The sequence below is a fragment of the Syngnathus acus genome, chromosome 11 (assembly GCF_901709675.1).
Source record: "Syngnathus acus chromosome 11, fSynAcu1.2, whole genome shotgun sequence".
Taxonomy (NCBI): domain Eukaryota; kingdom Metazoa; phylum Chordata; class Actinopteri; order Syngnathiformes; family Syngnathidae; genus Syngnathus; species Syngnathus acus.
In genome coordinates, this window is record NC_051096.1 from 5,427,595 (window position 1) to 5,446,047 (window position 18,453).

Consider the following 18,453-nt stretch of genomic DNA (forward strand, 5'->3'; position numbering starts at 1 on the left):
AAAAAGGATATTCAATACTAATTTGTTTTATCAATTTAAATATGTTGAACTTTGTGTTGAAAAAAATATATATATAAAATTTTAATAGATGACCACTACAACAAAGTTTCAATTTGGCTATAACGCAAGAGTGATTCGAAAAAAAAAATTAAATATTGTTCTCATGTGAAGTACCTGATAGATTTTACTTGCGTGTGATGTGCTCAAATTGAGTATCTTGGTATGTTCTCCATTTCCAGTATCTCAAGTTCCAGTCCTTCATCCTGCACATCTCCTCAGATGATTTATGTGGAAGCGTTGCTCCGTGACCTCAAAGTCCTCCCCATTCATTCCCCACTGCCCACGTGCTTAGTGAAAACTGAGCCATCCGTGCAATATGGCAATTTTCCACCCACCGAGAGAATTAGAATAAAGGATCCGAGCAAAACTGTGACGATTGGGATGTGTAGAGCAGGTGTGCAAAGACTTCGCCAACAAGGGAGTTGAAGTCCATGCACTGCTGATCACAGCATCTGTCGTTGTGGGTGACTTGGAGGTTTTGGGTTTTTTTGCAGCGCTGAGTGACAGCAGATGATCAAGTGTTTAAGATGAATACAGATGGAAGGGGCCAGGCTTTGCCTCTGTTTGGGGCAGAGTTCCTGTCCCACTGCTTGGTAGCATATGCATCAGAAGCAAGCGGAAATAGCATTTGTGCACTCGTCTGCAAGGACCCAAGGTGAGGCTAGGCCCGACCCGTCGCCTCTTCCCAGGTGAAAACCCCTGATGAGCTCTTTAGGCTTCATAACGAGCTTCTAATTGGCAGCTCACTTGTCCTTGAAGGTCAGAGTGCATGTTCCTGTGCCAGCAGAGAGAGAGAGGCTGCCAACTTGCGCCACTCACGAATATCCCTCTGTGCAAACAAAGTCATGAAAGGACAAAGGGAAGTTTGAGCAGAAGTAAAAGTTGATTTCATGTGCCACAAAGACCGTTTAAATCTGAATAGCATGTTTGGACTAGTGGAAAAGGAAATTTTGAACTTGAACTTTTTCTTCATTGACATATGTGATACCAGAAAAATCTATTGTGTGTTTGCAGTCTAAAAATGGTCAGTACAGCTTAAAAGGCAAATAAATAATGTGAGTGAATGTTGTGGAAAATATTCAAAGTATCTAAATCTGCTCTCATAAAGGCATTTATTGTTTGAAAGGGCAGTCAGAGACGAAGCCCTGCAAAAAAATATTAAAGTCAATGAAGAAATGCTGCTATCTAGTGACTATTTTACAGCAGTACAGTTGATGTTCTCATCTAAAGCGCGCCCTCTTGCGGCCAATACGAGGTACTGCAACCCCCCACTCGAAATAAAGGCTAAATAAAAACTCCACTAATGTGATGAATCCAATGCCAACTCCTTTTATGTACAAGAGTGTGAAGCAAAAATAACAGACATGGCAGAACACCCAGAGGGATTACAGAAATTAAAGCGAAGACCACTACAAAATGTATACAGTACACAAGCTGAACATTTAAAACCCGCATATACACATGGACAGCAGTCAGGCGAGTGAATTCTAGGTAACGCGTTGGAAAAAAATTCGTTTTTGTTTTTTTGTTTTTTTTTAAAAAAAAAAAAAAAAAAGGAAGAAATCAGGAAGAAAAGGCGAGCGAATAATATCCAATCAAAGTCGTCAAACAAATATTAAAACTATTTCGCAAACGGAGACGATTGGGTCCGAGCTAGGATTCACACAGTGTTGAGAGACGATTCTGTTGGAGAAAGAGAGAAAAATTTAGGCAAAAAAAAAAAAATGAATTTGGCTCTTGAACCTGCAATATGGACATATGATAGATATACACTACCTGCAAAAGGCGAATATTCCTCAAGGCGGTTTCACCCAGCGTGGACAGATCCACTGAATCCACCTGACTAGCCAGCAGCTGAATACTCTAAAAAAATAATAATAATAAACAACTTGATGTTATTCAGATCCATTTTTTAGGGGGAAATTGAAAGCTACATTTGCCAAGGACTCACCTCTCCATTACCAACTGGGACATTTATAATAATCTCATCGTTGTTGTCGGTGATGGGCGAGCCGTTGACGGAAAAGCTGAAGACTCTCTCCTTGTGGCGAGGAACTCTCAAACCTGGAGTGTTGGGAAGTCTGAAGTGGAGAAAGTTCAAAAGTTGAGTCATCCATTTGGACCTTTGGCTAAACTAAGCCCGCCACATCTAGCGGTTACCTTGGGTCAAAGCGTGGCGTGATGAGGGGCGTTTTACCCATCATGGAGGCGTCCAACAGGGACCTTGCGGGAGTCACCGTGGGATTCCTTGATGATCTAAAAATTATGATAACAGCAATACCATCACATAAAACCATAATAAATGATATTTTTATCTTTATTTGTTGTAATATCATCTCCTACCTTCTGACTGGTCCATTTTGTTGGATGATTGACAGAGCTTTTGCTCGTTTTGATGTAGTTGGGGGCTTCTTTGCAGGTCTCCCCTGAATGCAGAGGAAGATACAGACACTGTGTAAAATGCATGTCAAGTTTCAAGTCAAGTTTATTTGTATAGCCCTAAATCACAAGCAGTCTCAAAGGGCTTCACATAGACAAAAATTGACAATTATTCTCAAAGCATCCCCTGATCTTAAGCTCCCAAAAGGGCAAGGAAAAACTCAAAACCCCTGCCCGGGGAAAATGAGAAACCTTGAGAAGGGACCACAGATGGAAGGATCCCCCTTTCAGGATCACCAGGCATCTCAATCAAAATGAGTTATTACCTTTTTCAAAGTCCTAGGTGCCTTTTCTTCATTTGAACCAGATTTGGCTGCGCTCTTCTTCTCCGACGCTGTGTGGAGACAAGCAATGCAGTGAAAAAAAAAGTTATTTTTATATGAATTATCATGCCACAGTAGAGTGACAATCATCTCAAACTGCGGATAAACCAGGAAGACATTTATACAATACTGCACTTACTGAAAATTTCCAACCAAGTCATTTTCCTATATTCAGATGGGAGCTTAATGATAGCCATATTGTAGCTGTTGCGAAGATCCTTCAACAAATGGAATTCCTTCTCGTGCAGTTGATGAAGTCTTGTTTGTACTATTAAAACAATTAAGAAACATCACTGGACTCAAACATTAAGGCATTTATTTAGGGGATGCTCAAAAACAATGGGTAAGCATTATTATATATATCAAAGTCTCTTTTTCATCATATTATCACATTTTTACCTTCATTGTCGAAATCTTCCAGAAATGCGATGAGTTTGGAGCTGCTGAGTTGTTTTTTCACTTGCTTGGTGGTTCTTTTCCTGGGAGCCATGACTGAATGTAGACAATAGTCGAAAGCAAAATGTTTTAATTATAAGCGTCATTGAAAAATGCATAGTATTAGCATAATGCATTAGCTTAGCATGGAAGTTACAAGGTAATTTAAACCATTTAGGTTCGTCTAATCCTTTAAATACATTCAATGAAATCTAGTATGTTCCGATATTAGCTGGGTTGTTTACTCACCGTCTCTTCCCTTTTAAAATGCGATTTATAATTCTCCTTCTTTGAACAGCGGTTTGCAGGATGCAATACAATTTGAAATTCCCGTCGGAACACAAAATGCACCAATCAGGGCTCGGTCTTATTGCGTCACTTCCCGTCAAGAGGAGACCAATAGGTGTGTAAAACGTCATCTGTTTACAGTGCCAAACCGGAAATCGTTGTAAAAGCAACATGGAAATATGCTTAACGAGAACTACATGGTGACTAGCGTGTCTATTTTACGCAAAATCGAAATAAATGTGTCTCGATTCAACTATATTTTCAGACCCACCCCAAAATGTCGAAACCTGCCCTCCTAACCATCCATCAAGTATTGAGAAAAAGCTTCCATAATCTCGAAAACCACCAAAAGATGTGGACGAGCGTTTTAGCAGAGTGCATCCCTCTGATGGCATCTCTGGAGAATTTAGCAGAGCAATCGAGGGCGCTTTCCAACATCCAGATCTCCAATACGCCTCTGAAAGCCTTTCCAGAAGTAGAGGAACTGCTGCGTTTCAAGCTCTTGCAAGCCATGGATACCGTGTTGTGCAAACTCCATGAAAATATGTAAGTGAATATGCATCATTACCAAAACTGCTGTGCAAAGCTCCAGGTTTAATGCAATTAAATAGAACTCTTTCTTTTAGGGCTTCACTCCACTCACTGAGAGACTCGCTGAGTAACCAGGTCTCAACAGTTGTCCAGTTGTATGAGCAAAACACAGATAGTCTGGATTTGGTCACTGTCACCGAGCGCTCAGCCATCATCCCATCCGTCGTGGACATGCTGGAGTGGCTCCAGGATGCTGAGCGTCACTATCGACGACAGTATCCTCTTTGCTAATGCATGGATTGGAATTGTATCATACCATCTGTTGTGCCTTTCCTCAAATCATGTGATCAGATTCATAAGGAGGAAGACGCTGCTGCACACACTCAGTTCAGGCAACCTCGATTTTTTGGGATCTTCTACTAAGAGATGGAAAGAGTTGGACTCTCCCACTGAAGAGGATCGCATCACAGGTTGATATCAATAATACTGATCAGAACAACCTAATACTAAAAATCTATCATGCTTGTCTAATTTCAGATACACTTTGCAAAGTCTCCTTCATTGGATCTGGCTAAATGGCGGAGAAAAGATGAGTGCAGTGCTTGCACTCTCAAAGTAACAATGCAATGGACAGCTGAAAATAATAGGATCCTGTTTTGTTTTTCTCAAACTTAATATATTTCATAATACAGCTCACAAAAAGGACAAACAGATCCACACTTTAACAAACTGCTTTTATTTCACATTTGGGAATTTTCTCAATCAAGGCTTTAAATGACAGGAAATAACTAGGTAAAACACAAAACAAGCCATCATCGAAACTTTTGGGGGTCTTTGAAGACAATACTGTATTTTTTTTTTTTAGGCACTCATTTTAGAACTATACAGACCACAAGTTTAAATACAAATAAATACACTGAATGTTGACATAAATAATTGAATAGCTTCTTTTGTCATTATCTCATTACACATACTCCTTAAGTGGGAGACTTGTAGATGTGATGGTTTTGGGCAAATTGGGTGCAGAAACAGGTGAATTAGCAAAGCTGCGACCCACGTACCCCCTCCGGTACCTGCCTCCCCTCTCCGCCAGGGGGCACGTGCTACTAAGCACAGCTCCGCTAATCATCAAAATAACCGCAGCGGCCCAACCCAGATAAATAGCCTGGCCGAGCTCTCGTTTATGCATCACGGGCACGTTGGGGTTGTAGAAATCCTGAATGACCGTGTTAGCCGTCCAGGAAACGGGAACGAGAACGCACAAGCCGGTCAGGATGAAAAGAATCCCCCCGGAAAGCGCGATGCCCGCTTTTGCTTGGCGATCATCTCCAGCGCAGGTGGTGCACTTCATTCCGCAGCAGGACACGGTACAGGAGAGCCAGCCCAAGAAGATAGCCAAACACATAAGGGCACGTGCAGCTTGGATGTCAGGAGGCAAGGCCAGCAGGGAGTCGTACGTCTTGCATTGCATGTGACCGGTGGTCTGGTAAATGCAGCTCATCCAGATGCCCTCCCACTTGATTTCTGACGTCAGGATGTTGCTGCCGATAAAGGCCGACACTTTCCATTGAGGCAGGGCCGTGACCGCTATCGCCATGATCCAGCCGGTGACGGCGCAAGTGAAGCTGATGAGTTGCATGCCAGTGTTAACCATGATTGAAGTCTTTCTCTTGATCAGAATTCAAATCTTCCAAAGTGTACTTTTTTTGCTACCCCGAGCATCCAAGGGAAATGGCTCCCACTTTCTCCTGGTAATTGACATCCATCCGTTGAAAAGGATCACAGTGCCACACACTTTCTCCTCCCTCTCATTCCTACGCTTGACTCAATGCATTATTGAGTAGGCAATAGCTGTGCAGCCACCTGTGGCAGTCTTTTGATGCACAATTGAAGTTCAGCAGGTCCAGACTTTACTACAGCTGATTTATCTTTCAGGTTTAACAATGACAATTTGTAGCTTTACCTTGATAAGTCATAGAAATCTGCAGCCAGGCCCTTATTTGGAAGAAAATATCCACATGAATAATTCCCCTAAAAAAAATGTCTTCAAGAAGAAATCATCAGATTTCCTTAGAAAAACAAAAACCTTCATCCAGTGCTGTCTCTGCGTAGATAACAAGCACTCAGGCTTTCCAAGCCTTGATGAAGCCACTTCAGCGGCTGCACGGTTTTACCCTTCCCCCTTCTTACCAACCTCCTCGAAAGCTAACAAGGTCCAAATCGGTGTGGAAATATCAAGTCGGATTGAACACCGGGAAATCTGGGGGAGCAATACTGAGCGTGGCCCCATTCGGTAGGTGGGGGGAGTCTAGGGGGCGGGGGGGGGGTCAACAAAAGGGAGGGAGATGGATGTTCAGTGGATCAGTTGACACAAAAACAACATGGGGTCCTTTACAAAAGGAGATTACGCAGTTTCACCTCATGCCACGTTCTATTTAAAGGAGCATTTATAAAACATAACAGTTGCTTTCAGGATTAACAAGAATTTTGAAATTGATAAAAGCCAGAAGATAAATTGGCCGTATGGAAAAAATACCAACGCTGCCATTTGGTTCATGCATTTCCTTAAATTAATTGCAGTGGAATTGTTTAAATGGTAAAATATTCGATACGTTTTTTTAAATATATAGAAATGCTGTTCTTCTCCTGCATAATGTACATTAAACCTCAATGTGCGAATGAATTAAATATATCATCAAGATCTGTTTCGGGTTTCCTTTCTTCTGTAGCTCACCGAGGTAACAGTGGTCATGACAACGAGTTGGGACACAAAGCGGGGGCGGGTTCGAGAGGGGGATGACAATTGGAGTAGGAACTGGATTGGTTTCATTTTTTTTTTTTTTTTTTAAAGTGATGTTCATATTGTTGAACATGCAACTTTACCCTGACTGCTGGACAGAAAATTGTATTTTGTATTTTCAACCTCACTTTGACCTTGTGAGGTCACACAGAATATTCAAAGTCAATTTCTGAGCCAATACTGCCCTCTAGTGGCAAAGATCATGCACACAGAGGCCTAAAATGAATATAAAATAATCTGATGACACACTGTTACAGGCATAAAATACCAATTTATTACTTTGCACATAAACACAATAATTCCCTGCAGGCTAAAAAACAATTATTTGAGCTTTTCATAATAGCAATACAGTGTGAATGGCCAAATATAGGGGAGGTTCTACAACATGCCCCTTCTACTGGTCAAAAAAAAAGTGTAGGATAGCTTGAATTGAAGCGTTCCAATCCTTTGTATTGCTATTAGAGAACACGAGATGACAAAAAAAAAAAAAAAAATTGGAGCAGAGCTGAAACAGCTCCCTCCTTGCCAAAAATAAAAATACACAAAGAACTCTATTAAGATAATTGATATAACAGAGTGATAATGGGAATGTAACAGTTTCTCACCCTCCCCTTTTTTGGGACAGAAATAAGTCTTAATTTATAAGAGGTAAAAAGAGGGGAACCCTTTTGTGGAGAAAGGAGACAATCTAAAGAGGCTTGGCCACAGGTATGAACCAGGAAGAAGGAGACAAATATGGAGGCTCACTATAACTCGGCAAAAAGAGGAGGGGGGGTATGCTCTTAAACGGACATGATTTATGAATAAAGTACCTCGTTTGAATTTGAACACGACCAAAAGAGCAGACCCCCCCCCCGATACATCTTTGCCGTACAATAGACAAAATTGACATTGTGTGGGAAGATCACAAAAAAATTGAACAGATATTGCTAAACAGTTTCAATAAAGTGATACATTGACACCAAAAAAAGATTTTTTTTAAGCCTTATAAATATAATTCAAAACCCCCCCCTTTTTTTTTTTTTTTTTTTTTTTTTTAAGTAGAATACTCTGGCATGCAGGCAAGCAAAACCTAGTCAACAAAATGTGTCTAAAATCTATGTAACTATACCACCAAATGTCAAATGCACATCCCCACTGATTGACACAAGCAAATGAAACATGGGGGGGAAAAAAACTACAAGGACAGAAGACAATAAAAAAAAAAAATAATGAAAATAACAGCTTTGTGTTTCTGCATTTTAAAAGTCGAACTGGGTTATATTGCTTGATGCTGCCATTTTACAAACAGCACTGCAGTTCATCAGGCTTAAGCTTCATTAAATATTCAATTTGTAAAAACCAGATGAAGAATAAAAGCCTTCCATAGCGCCTCCCTTCACTTATTTGCATTCAAAATCCGGACAAGCCTCTCAAATTCTCGGCTTGACGCCAACGCACACGCCTACAACAGGTAAGTGCTCAAACTCATTCATAATAAACCTGCTGCTTTACGGGTGGTTTATTACAAAAGGGTTTTGACTTTTGAGCTGTACCCCCCTGATGAGGCGTGCGTGCCGACTGCCACCCCCATCGCTCTCAGACCGTCCGGAAATAAAACCCGGGGAGGCGCCACTTGTGCAACTCCGGAAGTGACCGTTTAATGGGCGTTAATAGAAACCAGGGGCAGTGCTCATGCTAACTCATTCGATCCAGTGTTAAAAATGCATGAGAATAAGAAACACTTGTATAGCAAAGACCTTTAAGAGTAAGAGTGGTATACATCAAATACATACAGAAGAATTGAAACCATTTATATAAAAAAAAAAAAAGGAATCTCATTGCCTATCGCAAACCGTTTGAAAATACAACACCCCCCCCAAATCTAGCTCCGCTACAATTACGATCCCTGATTGTCTCCATCTAACTGGTCAAAACCGACTCTGGAGTGCTACACGGAAGCCCCAATTTCGACACCAAGCTTCAAGTTGAAGACCAACAAAGGAAGCATGAGTTAATCCATCCACGTCTTCTCGCCCATTAGCCGCGATGCTACAACAAAATCCCAACTCGTGACCTCCAGCCAACCCCCTGAACTACTCCAAACAATTCACCCGCCCCCCGACTAAAATTTTCAATCACAACAATTACAACATTGACAACCACGATAACACGGTAGCACTAAATTCTAACCAACCGTTTTTTTTTTTTTTTTTAAGATAACCACAAAACATCCTTATATTAAAAATTTACAAATCTGCTTTATTGATTCGTATGTATAAATGCATAAAGGTAATAGAGATCGAGAGTGCCCTCTGTTGCTTGCCTAGTGTCCCGGGTCAGTGCAATGAATTGGTCATCATTTGCAAATGAGACCTAAAAAAAAAAAAAAAACATAACTACTCTGCTTTCTGGCCCTAGAAATTACCACCATAAAAAAAACAACGTCCAGCAGTGTCATCATAAAATCTTTCCGATAATCAGGTCCAAAGAAAAATCCTATTTGTCACACCGAAGGCGGCGCTGATACGTCTGCTGTGTTTTTAGGCCTTAAGCCCAAACAGCAGCTCCCAAAGCAGAGCCCGTCCCCGGCCAGACCTCAGATATTGTTCCCTAGATGAAATATCACTTTCTATCCAAAAAAAAAAAAAAATAAAAATCAACAGTTTGCCCAGCACGTGTGCAAATCCCGCCTATGGTAGTCCAAAAATCGAACTTAATTTGAATCTATAAGCGACCCAGGACTGCTAAAACCTCCTCGCTGAATTCATTTCTCTCAAAGCTGCTCTAGAGATGTAAATATGATTTATATGTACTGTATACTTGAATATAAAAAAACAACAAATCTGAGGCATTTACAGCAGTTAGCTCCTCAATTTCCCTTTACAATTCAGTGGCCTGCCATGAAAGCTTGTGCGCGCACACACAAAACATATATTTACACAAACACCGGCTACTCTTCCGCAAGGATGGGAGGAAAGTAGTAATGGGCATGAACACCCAGGTCACCTCGTTTGTAAAAGACTGAAAGAGGAAAAAAGTTAAAACACTCATAAAAAGGAAAAAAAATATAGAATATATATATTCATTCTCAAAAGGTCAACCCCCACCCCCCTTGCCCCTCCCCGCTCCATCTCTTCATGTAGAGTTCCCTCCCGATAAAACCCAAGACCTTGTGACAGATTTTGCCCGAGTGGGCTTTGAGGTAAAAGTAGATCAGAGTTCCGCCTAGCTGGGAGAGCCAAAGAGTTTCGTCGACACCAAATGGTGGCTGAAACACTCCGTTGCTCAGTATCTTAAAAATACGAGTGTAGACATTCAGATAGAAAAAAGAAAAAAAAAAAGAAAAATAATGGCTCAATTATGTAGTAGTATGTGTGTGTGGTTTTTTTCTTGTTATTTTCCTGTCATTTTTCCGTGCGCCGGAAACCCTTAAGGGTTTTCCGTGCCAAATTGCTGGTTAGAATGGCGACCCGACTGGGAAGACTAAGCTTAAGCTTGTTTCATTAAAAAGCTACCGCGTATAGAATCCCGTCAAATTGTCGCTTTGGTGCACATTTAGAAAAAGAAAAAAAAAAGTGACTGTGATGAGGAAGTACAAAGACGAGGATATAATGGATAAAAAAGAAAAATACAGACGGGATGCGAGTCCACGTGTGGACGGGCAGATAAGCTCGCTAGTTTAGGCGAAGTACATGGTGTGCTGGGTGTCATAGTGGATCTGAACCGCCTTGGCTAAAGCCTGAGGGTCACGGCCGTTACTCTGACCTGACACATGGCTTCCCTCAGCACTGCAAAAAAAAAAAAAAAAAATGTAAACACTCATAATTTCAGACAGAACTGGGTGGATTTTTTTTTTGCGACCTCACCTGTCATGGTCTTTGTCCACCAGATGGTATCGAGCCCGGAAAGCCACCAGCCTGGCGTAGTAAGCGGGCGCCGGGATGGAGACGGAGCGCGTGCAGCGGACGTAAGTGTGGCACAGCTGGTAGGTGAGAAGCTGCAGTTCGTCGGCCGTGAAACAGTTGTCGTCCCACAGGACGTGGTAGTGGGATGGACGACTGGTACCCTGAGGAAAGGGAAAGGTGGTCAAGAACATGTTGTCATAGGAGGAAGGCAGCAAATGGGCCTCACCTGAATTCCAGCGTGGCTGCACAGATAGAAATCAAACTCGGACGGATGCGTGATGGTGCTGTCCACCGTGGTGCCGGCTGGTACGTTGCCACTCTTCCCAACCTTAACAAAATGACAGGTTTTTTTTGTTTAGAAATTAATTTAAATATAATTAAAAAATAATTTAATAAATAATAATAATTAAAACCATTTCTTACCCTCTCAGCTTTATCAGAGCAGAAAAGACGAGTGTGATGACGCTTCTGGACCACAATGTAGGTAATGCCCGGCCGGTAGTCCTCCTCTAGACTGATGCACGCCTTCCTGATGGCTATCAACTCCGGCCATGCGACCTAAAAAAATAAATAAAAATATTAACTCCAACGTTTCTGCAAGCCATCATGCAGAATTAAAAACATTGAGCGGACCTGTTTCATCTGGCCTTCAGACACACCGCCGCGATAATAGATGATACGAGTTGGCTTGAAGCGTGTGGACTTGTAAAACTGGATCAGTAGCTCTCGCACCATGTTGGTCAGGTCTTGAATGACTTCCTGACTGAAGAGCTGCTCCTAAAGACACCAGAAATTTGACAAAATGTATTATTTGTCCACCTCAAGACGTTGACCTGGAGACGAACCTGGGACATGTCTTGACGGGACGTCTGGACTCGAACTGTGGCGCAGTAACGGCTCGGGTGGCCATCCATGCTGCCCACCACCGCCGCTATGGATGGTTTCTTGCCGTCACCTGCTGGGGGATGAGTGACATCTGCGCCCAGGAAGATGACGGGCTGCTGGAACACGGACGGCCTGAGAAAGAAAGAAATGTGTGTCAGCATTGTGGAGATTACAAAAAAATATTTAGCCAACCAACGCAAGATGTTAAAACCAGAAAATCTCCAGACCTCTGGTGCGGCACCAGGACGTTGTTGATGCCTCCCAGCTTGGCATTGATCTTGAGGCAGAGGTTGGAGAGCGTTTGCGGGGACGTCTTGACCACATTCTTCACCTGAACACACTGAGTGGCCATTCCGAGGAGAGTGTCCCCAACACGCTTCACCTCAGCTGCGGGGAAGAATCGAGGCTATTTTTTTTTTTGCCTCATCTATAAAACATCTGGAAAAAAATGGTGCTTACCATAGACGGGTGTTTTTCCAGGCAGGATGACAACAATGAGCTGCAGCCCCACGTAAGACATCTTGAGGTGTTTAAACATAGGCTCCACACTGTCCGCCCCTTGGGCGTATTTACAGAAACATGGCTGGCCCTGAATGGGCATCCCGGCATCCTTTGAGATCTTACGCAATTGGTCAGTGAAGCTCCTACGGAAACAAAGCCCGGCTCGTTAGCCGTCCGAGCCCGTGGCGTGTCAATCCGGTTGATACTCACTTGAGCAGATCCTCTCGGCATTGTTTCTGCGGCGCGAAGCAAGCCACGGCCCAGACCTTGATCTCGATACCGGCGTAGAACTGCTTGCCTCTCATATCCCACACGCCCTGATTGGGCGTGGCCACCGTTTTATTCTGCGGAGAGAGTCCCTGACCTCTTAGTCAACCCACCGCTTGGACGAGCCGATACACTCATCAATTAACAAGCAATGCAAAAAAAGGATGGTTGTAAAGACAAATCTAGACGGAAAGAAGCTTTCTACTTGGTTAACAAGCTTTACCAAAGACTATTAAGAGCCTAGTCGGCTCCTTAGTAAATGAGCCAAGTAGTTAATTGTGGCCACTTGGCAGCAAGTGTTTCGCAATGTTTTTTTTCTCCATTCATCACAAATTATGTCATAGATAAAAACTCAATGATTGATAAGCAGGACTTAAACGTGCCTATTAAAATCGAGACGGCTCATCCAATGAATGAATAACACGGTACACATTTAAAAAGGTATTCCCCAGAAGCCGATTCGACTTGCTATCAATCGAGAGGTGTCGTGCAGAACAAAATAAGAAAAGCATCCAAACACTAAGAGAGTGTTGCAAATGATCATTTCGTGCCAACACAATTGCAGGGAGTTTGATTTCTTGAAAGGGTGCCAAATTGCCCCTTCAATGAGTGTTTAAAGGATTTTACTGCTGGACGCTGGGTGATAAACAAGTCTCATTGACATCCTGGTGGCACCTCAACCCCCCCCCCCCCCCCCTCTCTCTCTCGATTCAGCCTTCCTCACCATTTTTAAACAAAATATCTGCTCCAGTGTTCAAACACAAATGTGTGATTTTCTCAGCGGTCAGCATAAAAATATTTACGGCCAATTTTGAGCATCGGTCATATAATTTATTGAGCTCTCTCCAGATGCGGCCGGATGGCTGAATTAAGATTAAGTGGGCGAATCAGCAGTCTTTCGTGATTAGACCCCCACACCCACCCACGAGTAAACACAAACATGACAAATAATTACCCAATGTGAGACTTATTTTTATTTACTTACAAATAACTTAGCAGTGCTCTTCAAATTGCATTTTTTTTTTTTTTTTAAACCATACAATTGAATCCACTTCATAATAAATTAATATGGAACACGAATGCCGCCAACTGTTCCAGTTTCTCTCATGGCCCTTTTGGAAAATTAATTGCCCACCCTTGGTACCATCGAGGATCTGCACACTGAGACTGCTGAGATGCTGCACAGAACGCAGGGCTAGGTCCAGGTCGAGTTCCTTTAAATGTAATAATTTGACACAGCATTTTGATTCGGAATTAATAAAGGAGAATTTCAGAAAATGTTCTGCAAACCTGGAGAGAAAAGCCCGTCGTTCCAACATTCACTCAGACACCATTCATCATTAGGTAGGTAACCCGGATCGGTACTCACCCTGCCGCAGTCCCTCCCGGTATCTGTACTCACCCGGCCCCCATACTGTAGCATGGGCGCAGGGAGCACTCGTCCGGTCACCTCGGTCATGTCATTGTGAACCACAATGCCAAATTCCTTCAGGTACGGGTCCGGGCCCCCGACCATGCTGTTGCTTTTGACCTGGAAGGAAAGTCCAAGTTGAGATCTTTTGAAATGAGCCAGAGAGATCTTCCCTCACCAGTCTGCTGATCTCTTCTTGTCTATCAGGGGCGGAGCGAGCGGTAGCTTTGATCATGGTGGACGTCTGGTTGTCTGTGAGTTTCTTAATACAGCGTTGTCCGGCTACGATGTTGCAGACCTATCCAAAAAAAGGGGGAGGAGTCATTAAGAGGATGCACACTGTGATCTTTGAGTGTGTCCTTCTCACCTCCAATGGCAGATAAGTGTGCTTCTGTTCCTGTCCTACTTGCAGACAGGGCAAATGAGGATACTTGAGTTGCAGATTGTACTTCTGCTTAAAATACTGGGCGACGGTGCACTCCATTGCCTGGCCATTCTCCAGCTGTAAGGGGAACCTGTCAAGAAAAAAGGTGGATTAACTCAAATTTGCCCCAAAAAAATTAAAATGCATGCAACTGGAGGTTTCTAATGGAAGCAACTTACGTTTGGTGGCTAGCCGGCCGGCGGGTGACGTTGCACACGCGGTACTTCCTCTTCATCTGGCCACAGTGGGTGACCTCCACTTTCAAGCCTGTCAAGGCGCAAGGAAAAAAAACTGACGCAAGGTTCAATCTCCTGCAGAGTTTTCTTTTAAACGTATATGTTGAGAGTCTTTATTTGGCCAAACCTCACCTCTAATTTCCTTGGTAAATTTGACACGCTGCGAATCAGTCAGGGGTTTGGTTTGTTCGTTGATGTTCTGGATATCTAAAACCTCGCACATGAACTCGATCACCGGCTGGGCACGGTAGAAAGCAGTGGCCGACACTATGGGTAAAAAAAAAAAAAAAAGTTATTTCAGCACGAGTAACCTGGGAGGTTATCGGAGTTCAACAAAGCCTTACCATCGATGTTGAGCATCATGTTCCACATGGCGGGACGGACGGACTGATGGAAACCAAACCACACTTCCCTGCCTCCACCTAAAGGATGGTAGTAGCCCTCAGGAGGAGAAAAGAAGGAACGCCCCACTGGAGTGTATCTATGGAAACAGACACCGAGATAGCAAGGAACACGCAATAAAACAACGGTGTTCATAAATAAAAGATAAAGACCTCATGGAAGGGAGATGCCGCGTGATGACATCCAGAGCCTGAACGGAGTCCTCCGGGACTTCGTTCAGGTGACCGGACAACGCTTCGAGGAGCATCTGAAGGCTGACCACAGACACCCACTGCAAGGAAACCTTGAAGGTTTGATCTTTGCCTTCGCCAGGTAGGGTCACCTCCAAATCCACCTGATGGAGAAAATGAGATTGTTTGCCTCCAGGAAATGGACGGAGAGTCGAGTGGAATACTAACCCTGTCCCTTCCTATCGGCAGTGGGTGCGCTGTGTACATGTTCCTCTTCCCATCATAGCCAGGTTGTCGATCTCCAAAAATTTGCATTTTGAAGTGCCGCACCATGGTGTCCACCACTTCCCTGGAAAGCAAGAAAATGGTTAAAAAAATAATTTTTTTTAAAAATTGAAATGCAATCTACCTGTTGACCCTCCGCGGCCGTTTCTCAGGCTTGATGTCAATATCATAATGATAGACATCAATCTTGGGAATCTGCACTTGGAAGTGGTTGGCCAGGAGACGGATGGGTTTCCCCACCGTGCCAAGGCCGGGACGCCGCGGAGGCTGGAACAGAGAGGTAGGAGCAGGCGGGCCTGGAGAAAGGAAGAAATCATCATGACCCAGATTGTCAAATCATTCCACAACAAATGATTGATCCAGAACTCCGCCCCCCTGACTGAGAGTCCAAGAGGGCCCAGCGAAACAATGACCTCCAATTATCATCTGGCCCACCCCGGCTCCACCCAGACATACGAGGGCGTCCGACCCAAACAAAGCTTCCCTCGGCCAGACAGTAGCGACGCCATATGGGAGGGGAGATCTGCCGAGTCCGGGATTACCGTTACATTTGGTACGAGGCGCGGTTCTGTCTACATTTGATCACCATGTTTATCTTCCTTTGAATTCATTGGACATCCATGAGCGCATAGACATTCAGCGTCATCAACTTTGGGGGTATTGAAGGAGCCTCGGGGGGGAGGGGGTACTTAATGCTTTTGTCAACTGACAGCTAAAGGACTAAAGGGGGGGTCCTGGTGAACTCCGTGCGGCCACACGCTCTAGTTAACAAGTGAGGCGCGAGAGCACAGACAATCGGGGACCCCAATGCTTCACCGGATTCGCCCCTATCAAGAGTGGGGCCCCCAAACGACCCCCCGACAAATAAACACTCTTCCAGCCTAGTAGCAGTAGTTTGATTGCTGCTTTGCTATTGTTAGCATTGTAAGATTGTGACTCACCCTTGACAATGCATGGCGCATTTATTTCCAGTGTCTTGTTGTAACACATGACCTTAGCATGAAACAGGGTTTTTATTTTTATTTTTTTAATTTATAAAAAAAGAAAAAAAAAAACACTAACCTCCTGCTACTTGCAAAAGCTCAAACAGTACAGTTTGGAAAACACTTGATTTTGTTCACCCATTTAAATTTGCAGGTTTTTATGTATCCTTGGTAACCACAGCGTGATCACGCAGTCGGACAGCTGGGTCTGTACCCAGCAGGTGGATGATGGTCGGTTCTGGTGATGACTCAGAGACTGACCAGAACTAAGCGGTCTACGCACGGACGCCCACACCTGCAAATACCTGGTTAAGCAAGGGATTACATTTTTGGGGAGTTTTCTTTGCTTGCACGCCTTATGAAAATATTTACAGGTATGCTCCTTTATTCTCTTCTCACATTGTGGCAATCTCTTTCTTGAAAATCACACCATGTCTTTGTGGTTTGACAAAAAGCAATACAGAGCAGTTCTTCCGTTCCAGTAGATGTGCCGTGCGCATTCGTTTGTGCGAATTGATCGTCCGCTTCGATTGCATTCTGCAAGTTTGCTACAATTGCAACAATTAAGTTGGATTAAAATGGAGTCTGCATAATAGTCAAATCCACATGATAAAGCTTCCATAGTGTGGAGACTCCACACCTGTGGAGACCTGACTAATTAATTCCACATAAGCAGCACTTGCTAACAAATTTACAAATTTCCACTGCATTAGTGTAACGCCAGCCTTGCTTTTATGATCAAATTTAGAAAACATCGCTATGCTTCTCAACAAAGCAGACGAGAGGAAGGATGTGTTGTATTTGTGCAAGGAGGAAAGAAAACATTAGGGGCTCGTAATTGTTATCGCCTTGCGTTAAGGTGCACGCTTCCTTAAAGCAACTGCACAGCCGGGAAGTGGCTTTGTTATCATATAGCGGATGAGTAATTTGGAGCATGCCTGCAGTCGTGCGATGGTGAAAAGAGCCGTCCGTCGGTCCGTCCATCCCCGCTGTGTGTGTCCTCCTCACATGCGCATGGCAGAGAAGCCCGACGCAATAACACGGCCGATAAAAAAAAAATCGTCATTTACTGGTTGTACGTTCCCCTTTTTAAACGGATCTCGAGCGGAGAAAAGCACGCTGTCCCGATGGCGAAGGTTCAAAAATAAAACGGGACTAATTCTAAGGGGGCACGATTTTCTTGGAAATCGATATGATGGCCTGTTGTCAGTGTCTAGAAACATCGTGGTTTTGATCGATTTGAAGAAACGTGTCGTGTAAACACACTACGACGCGGAAGGGAGGGAGGAAGGAAAGAGGTCCTAGTTAAATCCCCACACACAATACCAGCTCCGACACGACGAGCCGTGCGTGCCTCACATAAATAAAAGCACACGGGCACGTCCGCAGAACACACACACTGCACACACACATTCGACGTTCGAGCCCAAAAATTCACCCGACGTCAATAATGTCACGCTGAGAAACACATGGGGTGGATCTGCGTTTGTTTTCCGTCGGTGCTTCGAGGCCTCGGTGCAGCCGCGGCCCCCAGTGAAGCTGCACACCTGCGCACACGAGTTGCAACGCGGTTCTCTCCGCTTAACCATAGCCTCGTATTTGTCTTATTTCTTACCGGGTCCGAGCGCTTCCATTGCCGAGGCCTCGCTCTCCGACTCTGTCCCGGCCTGGCGGCTCCGTACCGACGCTGAAATTGGGGGCGGTATCGCGAAGCTTAAAGTGGCTAATTTAAGAAAAAGGGAATAAAAGACAGCGAGGAGTGCTGTTGACTGGGCTGGCTGACCCGAACTACTGATACTGCCGCTTCTGGCGCTGGGGATTTGTAACAGCGCATGCGTGAGTGGGAGGCAATCAGTTGGGAGCTGCGCATGCGCGCGCGAGTTAATCAAGCGCTCATCAATAACACCAATTAATTGATTAATTCTTTTAGAGAACGATTTTGATTCATAAGCCACAACATACAGCGAAAATCTTGAGACCACTTTATTTATATTGCGTATTTCATACAAAGTTACAAAAGAATATTTAATGGCAACATTTAAAGACATAGTACAACGATTAAAGGAAACTAGAACAAAATAATTCAAGACATTAAAGTAGAGAAACAAAAGGTATTTTATTGTAGT

At 43.6% G+C, this 18,453-nt stretch overlaps 4 protein-coding genes across 7 annotated transcripts; 1 reads left to right on the forward strand and 3 right to left on the reverse strand.

Moving 5' to 3' along the window:
* Positions 1 to 1,366: 1,366 nt before the first annotated feature.
* cdca8 (cell division cycle associated 8) lies at positions 1,367 to 6,383 on the reverse strand. Of its 2 annotated transcripts, none has more exons than XM_037263409.1 (9): positions 6,040 to 6,383; positions 3,222 to 3,314; positions 2,962 to 3,090; positions 2,766 to 2,833; positions 2,404 to 2,486; positions 2,221 to 2,316; positions 2,012 to 2,141; positions 1,837 to 1,923; positions 1,367 to 1,743 (listed from the first exon to the last, which is right to left on the reverse strand). In XM_037263409.1, exons 1-9 carry the CDS (start codon positions 6,050 to 6,052, stop codon positions 1,714 to 1,716), a joined length of 729 nt encoding a protein of 242 aa, XP_037119304.1. In that variant the 5' UTR covers positions 6,053 to 6,383; the 3' UTR covers positions 1,367 to 1,713. The 2 variants fall into 2 exon arrangements, with proteins under 2 accessions (XP_037119304.1, XP_037119305.1); XM_037263410.1 differs by lacking the exon at positions 6,040 to 6,383 and adding an exon at positions 3,507 to 3,609.
* Positions 3,674 to 4,760, forward strand: c19h1orf109 (c19h1orf109 homolog (H. sapiens)). Its single transcript, XM_037263413.1, has 4 exons — positions 3,674 to 4,091; positions 4,172 to 4,351; positions 4,428 to 4,546; positions 4,614 to 4,760. Exons 1-4 carry the CDS (start codon positions 3,823 to 3,825, stop codon positions 4,649 to 4,651), a joined length of 606 nt encoding a protein of 201 aa, XP_037119308.1. The 5' UTR covers positions 3,674 to 3,822; the 3' UTR covers positions 4,652 to 4,760.
* On the reverse strand, positions 4,959 to 6,032 carry LOC119129980 (claudin-4). Its single transcript, XM_037263412.1, has one exon. The coding sequence runs from the start codon at positions 5,728 to 5,730 to the stop codon at positions 5,041 to 5,043; it is 690 nt and encodes a 229-aa protein (XP_037119307.1). The 5' UTR covers positions 5,731 to 6,032; the 3' UTR covers positions 4,959 to 5,040.
* A 744-nt stretch (positions 6,384 to 7,127) lies between the features above and the next one.
* Positions 7,128 to 18,140, reverse strand: ago4 (argonaute RISC component 4). 3 transcript variants are annotated; one of them, XM_037263408.1, is made up of 19 exons: positions 17,943 to 18,140; positions 15,469 to 15,640; positions 15,288 to 15,408; positions 15,042 to 15,223; positions 14,832 to 14,968; positions 14,620 to 14,754; positions 14,431 to 14,518; positions 14,195 to 14,342; positions 14,006 to 14,125; positions 13,786 to 13,947; positions 12,360 to 12,493; positions 12,108 to 12,292; positions 11,876 to 12,035; positions 11,609 to 11,780; positions 11,397 to 11,540; positions 11,187 to 11,321; positions 10,990 to 11,091; positions 10,725 to 10,924; positions 7,128 to 10,646 (listed from the first exon to the last, which is right to left on the reverse strand). In XM_037263408.1, the coding sequence occupies exons 1-19, from the start codon at positions 17,959 to 17,961 to the stop codon at positions 10,538 to 10,540; spliced, it is 2,625 nt and encodes an 874-aa protein (XP_037119303.1). In that variant the 5' UTR covers positions 17,962 to 18,140; the 3' UTR covers positions 7,128 to 10,537. The 3 variants fall into 3 exon arrangements, with proteins under 3 accessions (XP_037119303.1, XP_037119302.1, XP_037119301.1); XM_037263407.1 differs by having other exon boundaries at positions 12,360 to 12,508; XM_037263406.1 differs by having other exon boundaries at positions 12,360 to 12,508; positions 14,431 to 14,542.
* Between the last annotated feature and the right edge of the window lie 313 nt (positions 18,141 to 18,453).

Coding starts and splice junctions, on each gene's coding strand:
- LOC119129980 (XM_037263412.1), bottom strand. CDS start 5,730: ATGGTTAACACTGGCATGCAACTCATCAGCTTCACTTGCGCCGTCACC.
- cdca8 (XM_037263409.1), bottom strand. Junction 2,487..2,765: donor CACCTAGGACTTTGAAAAAG/GTAATAACTCAT, acceptor CTCTGCATTCAG/GGGAGACCTGCAAAGAAGCC. Junction 1,744..1,836: donor GGAATATTCGCCTTTTGCAG/GTAGTGTATATC, acceptor TTTCTCCAACAG/AATCGTCTCTCAACACTGTG.
- ago4 (XM_037263406.1), bottom strand. Junction 11,322..11,396: donor CTGAAGGCCAGATGAAACAG/GTCCGCTCAATG, acceptor TTATTTTTTTAG/GTCGCATGGCCGGAGTTGAT. Junction 11,092..11,186: donor GCTCTGATAAAGCTGAGAGG/GTAAGAAATGGT, acceptor CATTTTGTTAAG/GTTGGGAAGAGTGGCAACGT.
- c19h1orf109 (XM_037263413.1), top strand. CDS start 3,823: ATGTCGAAACCTGCCCTCCTAACCATCCATCAAGTATTGAGAAAAAGC. Junction 4,092..4,171: donor TGCAAACTCCATGAAAATAT/GTAAGTGAATAT, acceptor TCTTTCTTTTAG/GGCTTCACTCCACTCACTGA. Junction 4,352..4,427: donor GAGCGTCACTATCGACGACA/GTATCCTCTTTG, acceptor TCATGTGATCAG/ATTCATAAGGAGGAAGACGC.